This window comes from Myxine glutinosa, chromosome 5 (genome assembly GCF_964187855.1).
Source record: "Myxine glutinosa chromosome 5, kmMyxGlut1.1, whole genome shotgun sequence".
Lineage (NCBI taxonomy): Eukaryota > Metazoa > Chordata > Myxini > Myxiniformes > Myxinidae > Myxine > Myxine glutinosa.
The window spans coordinates 27,913,080-27,925,275 of record NC_136265.1 but is presented as its reverse complement, the minus strand read 5'-3'; the positions used below and the strand labels follow the sequence as shown (position 1 = coordinate 27,925,275).

Sequence of the window (12,196 nt, the reverse complement as noted above, 5' to 3'; positions counted from 1 at the left end):
GTTCAAAGTCCCTGAGCTCTTCAGTACGGCCCATTCCACTGCCAATGTTTGTCTATGGAGATTACATGGCTGTGCTTGATTATATATACCTGTCAGCAATAGGTGTGGCTGAAACAGCCAAATACACTAATTAGAAGGGGTGTCCGCATACTTTTGGTCATGTAGTGTATATATTAAGTATATATGAATATATATATTACTGTTATGCACTGCATTTTCTTTCGTAGAATATTAATCTCATTCTACCTTTACATTTATATGAAACAGGTGGTTTCTACCTGTGTGATGCATTTTCATACAGGTTTAACTACACCATCAGATGGATAAATGTCATGACGTGCTCTATTGGCCACATAATAGTAATTCAGCCAGATGCAGGGTTAGATCAAATATTTCTCCAAAATAAAATAACATCCTCTTTGTATATGCCCATTCTCCAAAATAAAATAACATCCTCTTTGATGTCTCATCTCATCCTGAAATAACATGAATGAATGATTGATTTGGTCACAGTCCTGGTCTACATCCCTCTAGATGCATGAGATATCCCATAATGCATTGCACTGCCTGCTCATCATGAGGAATGCAATTCACAGTCATATCCAATCCCCTAGGGAATCACTAAGCTATTATGGAACTACCTGTGGCAGTTTAAATGTTACCGTGTGTTTCTGTGCGCAGGTAGGGGTCGTCCAGTTCAGCGACGAAGCACGTACGGAAGTGCTTTTGAACGAACACGCTTCCAAGCCCGGATTGCTGACAGCCATAAAGAACATTCGTTACCAAGGAGGGAACACCAAGACCGGTTTGTCTGAAAAAGCACGACACTGGTGACTTGCAGAGATGAATCGCACTATTACTTAGGATTGAGACACCCTGATATTACTTATGCTTGAGGAGGTTGAGAACTTGTGGAAAAGAACTTGAGAAAAAGGAAAGAAGAGAAATGAGGAGGGAAGAGAAGGGATGCTGAGATGTTCTGGAAGATAAAGGAGTTTGGGATTAGATAGGAGGATAAGGAATGGAGGTAGAGAGCTTGGATGTATAGATGAAGTCCCAACTTCTGGCAGAGCATCCGGACACTCGGGCCAAGTCCATGAACGCTTCAAGGCTGAAACGAATTCTGGATAGGTCGCCACTCCATCGCAGAGTGGAGTCTCACTCTCCACCACCTATTGCAACTCGATCACCATGCCACTGAGAGTACTAAGCTTCATTTGTGGACTTCATGGATGTTTTGCGGTAAATTTGGCAAACAGCGCATCAGCTGGAGTCTTCAGCTGATGGTCAGGCCAGCTAGATGTGCATTTTTATCCTGGGAATTTAGGCCTAAACTTTCCTTTTAGAATGGGAATTTTCTTTTTTGGATACATGGTCAAGGCTCATGGATGAGCGAGAGTGGAATGGAATGGAGGAAACACCAAGAGCAGAGTCCAGGTGAGGATGAGATCAAGGGGAGTTAGAGGACACATGGCAACGAACAAGCTGCACCAAGCACATCAAGAAGAGGAAGAGGAAAGATCGGATTAAACGGAACAGGAACAAACCAACCGACAACTAACAAGTGAAGAGAGATGAGGGAGAGGAGGAAAGATCATTCAGTGGTGACACGTTGTATTGTTGATGCAGGTACCCGAGGCCTAGCCAATATTGCACAGTCAACATTTTACAGTGTAACAGTGTACACGTGAGCTGTGGAGTGTACTGTGTGACATATATGGGAAACTCATCTTGATGCGTGCAGGTCGGGCGCTGCAACATGCCAAAACAGCCATGTTTGCACTCGGTGCGGGACTACGTGCAGGAACACCACGTGTCCTTGTGGTGCTGACAGATGGAAGGTCTCAAGATGAGGTGCAGCGGCTCGCTAAAGAGATCCAACTCAACGGTGGGACAGAGAGTTGTGGCTAGCACTTTGGTGTCCAGACTTATCAGTGTTCAACCATTGGTGTGTGTGTACATGTATGTATATATATATATATATTTTATCATATGGTATCTTCGTGTCACAATATATGTGCATATATACATATATACATATATATATAGGCCTATGTATGTGCAGTATGTGTATAGATATATGCACATACTGTACATACTGTACATACTGTACATATATACACATACTGTACATATATATATAGGCCTATGTATGTGCAGTATGTGTATAGATATATGCACATACTGTACATACTGTACATACTGTACATATATACACATACTGTACATATATATATACTGTATATATATATATATATATATATATATACGCACTTATATGTTGTGACACGAAGATACCACATGATATATATATATACACACACACACACACACACACACACACACACACACACACACACACACACACACACACACACACACACACACACACACACACACACACAAGTGATTTCAAAACCCCGTCTCCCACTGTGTTACCAAACTTTCCTAACAATGTTGTGCGCGTGCGCTTTTGTCGAGTGCAGGTGTGAGCGTGTTCGCGATTGGGGTGGCTGATGGAGACTTCTCTCAGTTGAGCCAGATTGGCAGCCAGCCCAGCACCCGACACGTCTTCTTGGTGGATGATTATAATTCCTTCCGCAAAATCGAGGACCAGCTGATCACCTTCGTCTGCGAAACCGCATCTTCACGTGAGGAGCCGCTTACTCGCGGCACTATTTGCATCAACATCTTCGCAGTATTCATCTTCACAATACTAACTTTTTAGTAACACTTGGAAGTGATCATGACCCTTTTATTTTCATTTTTTATTTTGTATTTAATTTTGGGGGGGGGGGGGGGGGGAGGGGGGAATTGGAATTTGGTTGTTTATTCTTTGCATTGGATCCACTGAGTCTAGAAAACGCTTTACTTTCTCCACACGAACCTGTAATTTGTTTCGAACTGATATTGATGGTGTTTCATTATTTACCGATCTCTTGCCTCGACAGGTTGTCCCCTTGTATTTCTCAACGGTTACACCGTCTCTGGTGAGAATCTCAACTCTCCCTGTGCACTCCTTGAGAATTTTAAAGCATTTTTCTTTTCACTGTCTCTCAGACTCATGCGACTTGCCAGGATAGGTTGGGCCTAGGCTATCTTGCCAGACAAAATTTGTAGAATCTCTGATGATGTTTATTCCCCTGCCTCACCCCACCTGCACCTGCACCAGCACCCCCGCTGCCACCCATACCATGACAATATCAACCTTAGCTGATTGGAGGTAATTCCATGTGAATCATTAAGATGCAATTTTTAAACCAACGTTTTTTTCGTCATTATTGGGGTTTTGCTACTGATGCATTGACCTATTGCATGGTTCATATTTCACACTGGGTAGTTTGCCGTTGCCAACCTGCAGTTGAAATCATTGGCCAATCAAGATCAGCCAATTTAGTCAACCCAGGACATTTGTGTTTAATTTTTTAATTAGCACACATCCAGCCACCAGCGCCATGTCTATCCACTGCCTCCAGACTTTAAAATATCGTTATGAATTTGGGTAGTGATATATAGAGCAGAATAGATCTGAGTAGGTAACATGCTTCGAGATGTCGCGGTAAGGAACACTACCTGTAATAAGTTCATGTGTAGGCGTTTTGTCGGTTAAGATGTATAATTGTGAATCTACCAGGAGATTCGTGTGTTAAGTAGTGTCGGGATTAAGGAGTAGCGCCCTTGTCTGTCTCACCTGGTTAGCCAAACCTCTGTCCATTTTGGCACTGCACACCACTTAGACACTTAGTTAGGATCCCTTAGTACAATACTAAAGAACGCCCTCCCCCTCCCCCTGATATGACCTAGGAGGAAATCAGGCCGGGACACCGCCACATGGCCGCCACCATTTGCGCCTCCGAGAGGCCTATCCACCTTGCATAGCACGTGCTATAACACAAGGAACAGAGAACGAGAGTGAGAGTGGCGCAGTGGGCATACACCAGGCGAGCCGGCGAGTCGGTGGAGGCTCTGATTAGTTGGCAGTGCGCCAGGGCTGACGTCACGAGGAAGATCGATATTAACGAGGGCCGAGCGCCATTTTCGGGGAGTTCGTTTGAGGTGCGCACGAGTTGAGTTGGCAGTTGATCCAGAGCAGTTGCTGAACGCCATTGCAGTTCGCAGGAGGAGATCAGTTGAGCCATAGGGAGTTGCTGAACGCCAGTTGCCGAACGCCATTGCGCAGTCGAGTCGATACGAGGTGTTGTTTTGAGCAGCCGAGTCGAGTCGTTCAGAGATCCCGACTCGAGTTGGGCTGAGGTGTAGCCCAAGTGGAGCTCGCTGTCCTGCTGTGGGACCTCGTGGTGCTTGGAGCGGTGCTGGTGCTTGGAGCGGTGCTCGGTGCTTTGGAGTTTGGTGCACGGACCTCGTGTGCAGCGGCGAGGGCGTTGGCTCGGGCCTAGCGGGGCGTGTGAGGCGGACGGAGGATTCCTCCACGCCGCAGTTTGGAGCCGCGTTGGACGGACAAGACAACGAGACCAGATAAGACCGAGCTCCGCGGTTACACGATACATGACGTGTTCTTTTTGTTAATTCCATTCCCTCGTTTTGTATTTGATATCTGTTGTGTGTGGGATCCCAATTTAGTTACCTCAGATTTATTATCACATTTTCCTGTCCTGCCTTTTACATTTGAATAAACCCTTGTATTATTTTTATATATACCTGAACGCAGTTTTCTGGGTGGTTGATTGTAATAGCTAAGGCTGCGGTGGCTCTCGCCGCTTCCCTTCATCCCGCGCGCTTGGGGTAGCTTTTGGTTTTGGAATCCGCCATTGAGTTTTCGCCTCGGGAGTAAAGCCTTCGTGATCGGCATCCGCGACCGCCTGATATAAATTTCGGCGGTTGCACGACAATATCATCGTCTTCTTTTCATTTTTTCGATTTATTTATTTTCCTCCCCGCTCCAATAATTCGTCATCCCTATGTCGTCTTTGCAGGCTTCAGCTTGATGGAAGCTTTCAGCCTGACTGGGAAGAGGTACTCCGGTGTTGATGGAGTGTCCATGACGCCGGGTTCCTTTAATTCCTTCCCGGCATTCCATCTCCAAAGCGATGCCGTGCTCAAAGTCCCAACCAAGTAAGGAATTGTCACTTTTCGCAGCTTCAGGGGTAAGGAATGGAGTCTCAGGTGGTGCTCATTGATGGTACTTGAATGAATGATGGCAGGTTGCAATGAGAAACTCGGTGGAACGCATACCTCGGCCAGGCTGAGCAGTAGAGCGTGTCTCGCTGATAGGTCGGATCCAGATCCAGTTCTTCACCAGAAACAAATCGATTCATCCACATACCCAACCTGCCCACCAAGTTTCATCCGAATCCGTACACCGCTTTTTGAGATATCGTGCTATATATTGCTTTTTGCCTCTATCACACAATTGTGAGGAATCATTGAAAAATTATCTGATCCAGATCTGGATTTTCACCAAAATCGAATTAATTTGTCCTTGCTACACACCCAACCTGTCCACTAAGTTTCGTTCAGATCTGTCCACAACTTTTTGAAATACCGTGCCATATATTGTTGTTGTTTTTTTCCCCTATCACACAATGGTGAAGTATCACTAAAAAATTCTCTTATCCAGATCTGGATTTTCACCAAAATCGAATCAATCTGTCCTTGCTACACACACAACCTGTCCACGAAGTTTCCTTGAAATCTGTCTACAACTCTTTGAGATATCGTGCTATATATATATATATATTTGCCCTGATCACACAATGGTGAAATATCACTTTAAAATTATCTAATCGAGATCTGGATTTTCCCCAAAATCGAATCAATCTGTCCTTGCTACACACGCAACCTGTCCACGAAGTTTCCTTGAAATCTGTCCACAACTTTTTGAGATATCGTGCTATATATTGTTGTTGTTTTTTGCCCTGATCACACAATGGTGAAATATCACTTTAAAATTATCTGATCCAGATGTGGATTTTCACCAAAATCGAATCAATTTGTCCTTTCCATACACTCAAGTTGCCCACAAAGTTTCGTCTGAATCCGTCCACAACTTTTTGAGATATCCTGCTCACAGACAGACAGACAGACAGGGGTGAAAACATAACCTCCGTCCACCTTCGGTGGTGTATAAATGGTTAAACCAATACGTTAAAGGTACCTTTAGATAAGAGTGGGACAAATGCATACGGAAGCAGGTGGAGGATTAAGAGGCAAAAGGATTTCGAAATTCGAGACTATTGATATTGAAACCGTGGAGAAATGGGGGCACCAAAGATATACTCAAAACAGTTGTTGTGTCGACCAGGGACATCCATCCAAATGGTCTTCCAGCAACGTACACCATATCGTTGATGCTGAGGATTCCACCGAGTTCTACTCACCTGTCGTTCGCACCGTGGCAGGTGCTGGATGATGCTGGAGCACCTGAAGTGGGAATCCTGCTGGATGGTAAGCAAATTGCTGAGATGCAGCATCCTCTATTGGCACGTCATCATGAGGGCGGTTTGCAGTCAGACCCTACAGACAGTTAAAAGGAATTGTTGTTTCTTTAATGATGCTGGAATCCTCACTGGAGGACGTGAGTTGACGTTGGCCAAATCAGCAGTGAATCGCTCTGGATATGATCCGAGGATCCCAGCACCACGAGCTAAGTGCTCGGCCGGGAATGCCAAATTGGCCAATGCTCAATTTTCTTTTTCACATTCTTCCAACTTTCAGATGTGGGTTTCCAAAATGCAATCCCTTTTCTTTTAACTAGAGGCAAGATATGTTCCTGGCCAAATTCCTTGCTTGGGATGATCTGCACTGTATATTTAGCACGAGCTGCAGTTCATCAGAGCGCTGCGGTGTGGATATGGCACAGGCATGATGGGCCAAATGACTTTCTCCTTTTCCCAATTTTCCCTGTATTTTACTTTTACTTTTTTACTTTTTTTATTTCACATTTGGCAAGGAAAGGACCTCGTTATAATGATGATGTCGTTTTAGAAAAACGTTGCTGCATGACATCTTGATCATGTTGCACTGTGATTGGTTATTCCATTTCTTAGTGGTGTTCATCTTCCGAGCCGATGGATATTATAGGCATCTGAGGATGTTGTAACGTTTTCAGGAGAGAAGAAAGCACTCACGTTCTTTTCGGTGTCGGATGCTGGAGACATCATGGAGGCTGAGTTTAAGGGACCAGCTGTCGATAAGATATTTTACGGAAGCTTCCATAAGGTTTGTGGGCCTGCAAAACAACCTGGATCATGTTGCCATCATCACCATCATTGTCATCAGTACAACCCTCATCTTCATCATTCCCAAAAAATATTATTTTCATCACCAGCATAATCTTCATCATCACCTCACCTACATCTTCACTACCTCTATCAGCTTCACCATGTTCATCAACACTACTATCATCTTCATCATCAGCACTTACCTTCATCATTTCCATGATCTTTATCATCATCACCACCATCATAATAATCATCATACCACCATTGGCATTGCCACAATCACTGTTTCTTCAATTCAATCATTATAATCGGCTCACTATGCTCACCTCACCACACGTCACTGAGGAGGCACAGGCTTGTTTTAACTGCGGATAATGACCTGGCTGAAATTGAGTTGCTGTGTTGGCCTGATTTACACCAATCATAATGCAAACGTTTGGTTTGTATAAATTTATTTGTAATATTGGTGATATTATTTATTGTACACCGCTCCTTTTATATAATCCATGTCCAGGTGCTGCATGAAGTCATTGCCGGGCACCGAAAGAGAGTACTCAGTTTTCACTCTGGTTGTTTGTTTGTTTGTTTGTTTGTTTGGGCGATATCTTGGCCATCCTTTGAGCGAGGAAGCTGAAATTTCCACACAATAGTGAGCAAGTGCTTTGGCAAAAACGATATTTTTGGTTTTTTGATTAATCAATTAATTGATTAGTTATTCAATTATTATCGATTAATTAAGGACTTATTTATTTACTTTCTCTTCTGGGCAATATCTCAGGAAACTTTTAAGCTCGGAAGCTGATATTCGGACATGACAATGACCAAGTGATGTGGCTATAAAGGATATTTTTGATTTATTGATTAATCAATAAATCAATTAATTATTTATTGATTAATCAATTAATTGCTTTTTCTTCGATTCATGACTTATTTAATTGATTTTCAAAGAAAATATTTTATCATCATTATTTATTGATTTTAATTATGCAATTAATCAATCAATTATTGTACACCTCTCCCTTCTAATACAGTCTCTATGAGCTGCACGGCGGTATCGCCGGGCGCCTGAGGCGCCGCAGCAATGCGGCGCTGGAGGATATTTATTTATTTGGAATGGGGACGGTGTACTTTGAATGTATCTGTACTTGTTTGTAATTTATTTGTAATCACAAAAGGTCCAAGTGGTGTGAAGCTCTAAATGGTCAAGGGGTCCAAGCTGATATAATGGGTATAAAGCGTCTTACGGGTCTTTGGGGTCTTACGGTTCTTTGTGGTATTTAATGGTCTTCGTGTCTTTTGGATCTTTGAGGGTCTTTTGGGTCTTCGCTGTATTTTGGGTCTTTGGGGTGTTTTGGGTCTTCAGGGTATTTTGGGTCGTCTGGGTCTTTAAGCATCTTTAGGGTATTTTGGGTCTTTGGGGTCTTTAAGGGTATTTAAGTGTCTTTTGGGTATTGGTGGTCTTAAGGGTTTTGGGGGACTTAAAGGGTCTTCAAAGGTCTAAGCGGTCTCAGCAGTCTAAAGGGTAGAAAGGTTTATTCCAATAATTCGTAATTAATAGACATACATAATTAATAGACATTATGCAACCGACTTTCAAACAGTATGTAATCAATAGATATGTAGTCACATGGCTTCATGGCTTCACGGACCGTGTTGTTTGCTTTTATATCGTATATTTGAAGAAGAAGACGTTTTGGTCACAAAAAACGCCATCATCATTTTCACAATAGGCTCCACAAGTACTATTTTCATACCTGTCAATCCAGTCTCTGTGACCCCATCTGAAGTTCGAGTGCTTGCCCCTTTTCCAATCCTCTGCAGGTGCACGTCACCGTCGCTGAGCGAGAGGCCCGGCTACACATCGACTGCCAGGCAGCTGGCTCGATACCCATTGGTCGAATAGGGAACGTGAGCACAACTGGCATTGAAGGCTTGGGTCTACTCTTGGGCCAAACGGACCACTCTGCAAGTGTGAGACGCACACCCACAGGCACTGCACCTAATTCATTCGTTAATTAGTTTCGTATGCAGCCTGTGGTTGTGGCTATGGTTGTGGCTGTGGCTGTGGTTGTGGCTGTGGTTGTTGCTGTGGCTGTGGCTGTCGTTGTGGCTGTGGTTATGGCTGTGGCTATGGTTGTGGCTGTGGTTGTGGCTGTGGTTGTGGCTATGGTTGTGGCTGTGGCTGTCGTTGTGGCTGTGGTTATGGCTGTGGCTATGGTTGTGGCTGTGGTTGTGGCTGTGGTTGTGGTTGTGGTTGTGGCTATGGTTGTGGCTGTGGCTGTGGTTGTAGCTGTGGCTGTGGTTGTGGTTGTGGCTATGGTTGTGGCTATGGTTGTGGCTGTGGTTGTGGCTATGGTTGTGGCTGTGGTTGTGGATGTGGTTGTAGCATTACTGTGCCACTTATGCAGTGCTCCTGTACAGTTAGAGCAGGAAATTGTAATTTGTTCAGTGGGCCGACGATGGCTCGCCCACTCTTCGCGAAGGACACCATGGGATCTTTAACGTCCCCCAACTCATGAAACCATGGGATCTTTAACGTCCCCCAACTCATGACACCATGGGATCTTTAACATCCCCCAACCCATGACACCATGGGATCTTTAACATCCCCCAACCCATGACACCATGGGATCTTTAACATCCCCAACCCATGACACCATGGGATCTTTAACGTCCCCCAACCCATGACACCATGGGATCTTTAACATCCCCCAACCCATGACACCATGGGATCTTTAACATCCCCCAACCCATGACATCATGGGATCTTTAACATCCCCCAACCCACGACACCATGGGATCTTTAACATCCCCCAACCCATGACACCATGGGATCTTTAACATCCCCCAACCCATGACATCATGGGATCTTTAACATCCCCCAACCCATGACACAATGGGATCTTTAACATCCCCCAACCCACGACACCATGGGATCTTTAACATCCCCCAACCCATGACACCATGGGATCTTTAACATCCCAAACCCATGACACCATGGGATCTTTAACATCCCCCAACCCATGACACAATGGGATCTTTAACTTCCCCCAATTCATGACACCATGGGATCTTTAACATCCCCCAACTCATGACATCATGGGATCTTTAACATCCCAAACCCATGACACCATGGGATCTTTAACATCCCCAACCCATGACACCATGGGATCTTTAACGTCCCCCAACCCATGACACCATGGGATCTTTAACATCCCCCAACCCATGACACCATGGGATCTTTAACATCCCCCAACCCATGACATCATGGGATCTTTAACATCCCAAACCCATGACACCATGGGATCTTTAACATCCCCAACCCATGACACCATGGGATCTTTAACGTCCCCCAACCCATGACACCATGGGATCTTTAACGTCCCCCAACCCATGACACCATGGGATCTTTAACATCCACCAACCCATGACACCATGGGATCTTTAACATCCCCCAACCCATGCTTCCAGATGGGATGCCCAGTTTAATATGTTAAGTCACATTCACATCTTACTGGTGGGATCTGCATGCCAAGGGCACCCGGAATCGTTGTGTTTTCGGGTTGTCCGTCCTTGTGTTCGTCCGTCCATAAGTACGTGCATCGCAGATTTGGGGTTCAAAAGGTCAAAGGTCATGTGCGCTTTGAACATCATTTTTCAAGTCGGAAGCATCTGATGTTTTTACTCTTCTACTTGCATCTCTTTTCTCGTTTTCTCTCTCTCTCTCTCTCTCTCTCTCTCTCTCTCTCTCTCTCTCTCTCTCTCTCTCTCTCTCTCTCCCTCTCTCTCTCCACATGACCTTTAATTGAGAGAAAAGGTAACAGTGGGTTGGCATCTAACGCGGGCGGCGGCGCGGTATCCATTGACGACGCATCCACGTGAAAATCTATTTCCTAATTATTCAGATGAAATCGAGAGATATTTGTACAAACTAGGGCATGCCCGTACTATATATATATATCTAAAATTATATCCCCCCCCCCTCTATTTACATGAAATGGTTTGGTCCAAAGCGAACGGCTTGCGAGTACGGTGACAATCCCCCCCCTCTATTTACATGAAATGGTTTGGTCCAAAGCGAACGGCTTGCGGAGTTTGGTAAAGAAATCGCCATAGCGTGCACAAAGGCGCAGGAAAGCGAAAGAATGGCAAATTAGTTTTAATTAGTTTTAAAACATAGTTTAACGCCAACATAGTTTGCCAACGTGAAATAAATGAATACGCTCTCAAATGTGCCGTCCGAGGCAGAGTCTGTTCGGCACGTTCGGCACACGTGATAGCTCGCTGCTCTCTGATTGGTTGAATCGTTTTTTGGACATAGCTCGGTAACTACTTGTCCGATTAATATGAAACCTTGAAAAGGCACATCCTCGGGTCCCCAGCAATATACCTGGCAAGTTTAAAGTATATCGGACCCGTGGTTGTCGAGAAACAGCGGTCACAGACAAACAAACAAACACACACACAGACACACAGACACACAGACACACAGACACACACACACACACACACACACACACACACAGAGATTGCTGGAATTATAGATAGATAAACGAATGTACTCGTTTTCTGCGTGAACCTCAATAAGTTTGTGTGCACGTGCAGTTTCAGGTGCAGATGCTGGAGGTGGTATGTAGCGTGGCCTGGGCGGAGCGAGACCGCTGCTGTGAACTCCCTGCTCTGGTGAGAATCACTCGGCCTGGCACATTCACCGTCCTGACTGTTTTTGGAAACTTTAACGGAATTGTTTACGGTTCGGGCAAAAAGGTGAGCAATGAAAAGGCAAAAGGACAAAATGGTACCTCAAGCAAGAGCTGAGCCCAAAGGAAAGCTTCAGATGGACGTTTTGGCCAGGTAGTGACCTTTATCAGCTGAATTATGTCGAACATGTGTGCCACATGTGTGCCACATGTTAAATCTTATTTAAAGGAGCATGGCAACAGAAGGTTACTGCAAGATCCAACTTTTGACCAATTCTTTATCGTTTTCCCTAATTTTGTATGGCTATTACAAGG

The 12,196-nt window shown here is 44.6% G+C and overlaps 1 protein-coding gene across 1 annotated transcript in view; it reads left to right on the top strand.

The window, feature by feature from the left end:
- LOC137427788 (collagen alpha-1(XIV) chain-like) overlaps positions 1-12,196 on the top strand; it is a 209,656-nt gene that overhangs the window by 168,985 nt on the left and 28,475 nt on the right. The window contains exons 38-46 of the mRNA XM_068117529.2: positions 682-805; positions 1,745-1,888; positions 2,487-2,651; positions 2,952-2,990; positions 4,935-5,073; positions 6,263-6,405; positions 7,070-7,179; positions 9,003-9,152; positions 11,787-11,864. Of these exons, the coding sequence (XP_067973630.2) occupies positions 682-805; positions 1,745-1,888; positions 2,487-2,651; positions 2,952-2,990; positions 4,935-5,073; positions 6,263-6,405; positions 7,070-7,179; positions 9,003-9,152; positions 11,787-11,864 (1,092 nt within the window). The remainder of the gene's footprint in view (positions 1-681; positions 806-1,744; positions 1,889-2,486; positions 2,652-2,951; positions 2,991-4,934; positions 5,074-6,262; positions 6,406-7,069; positions 7,180-9,002; positions 9,153-11,786; positions 11,865-12,196) is intronic.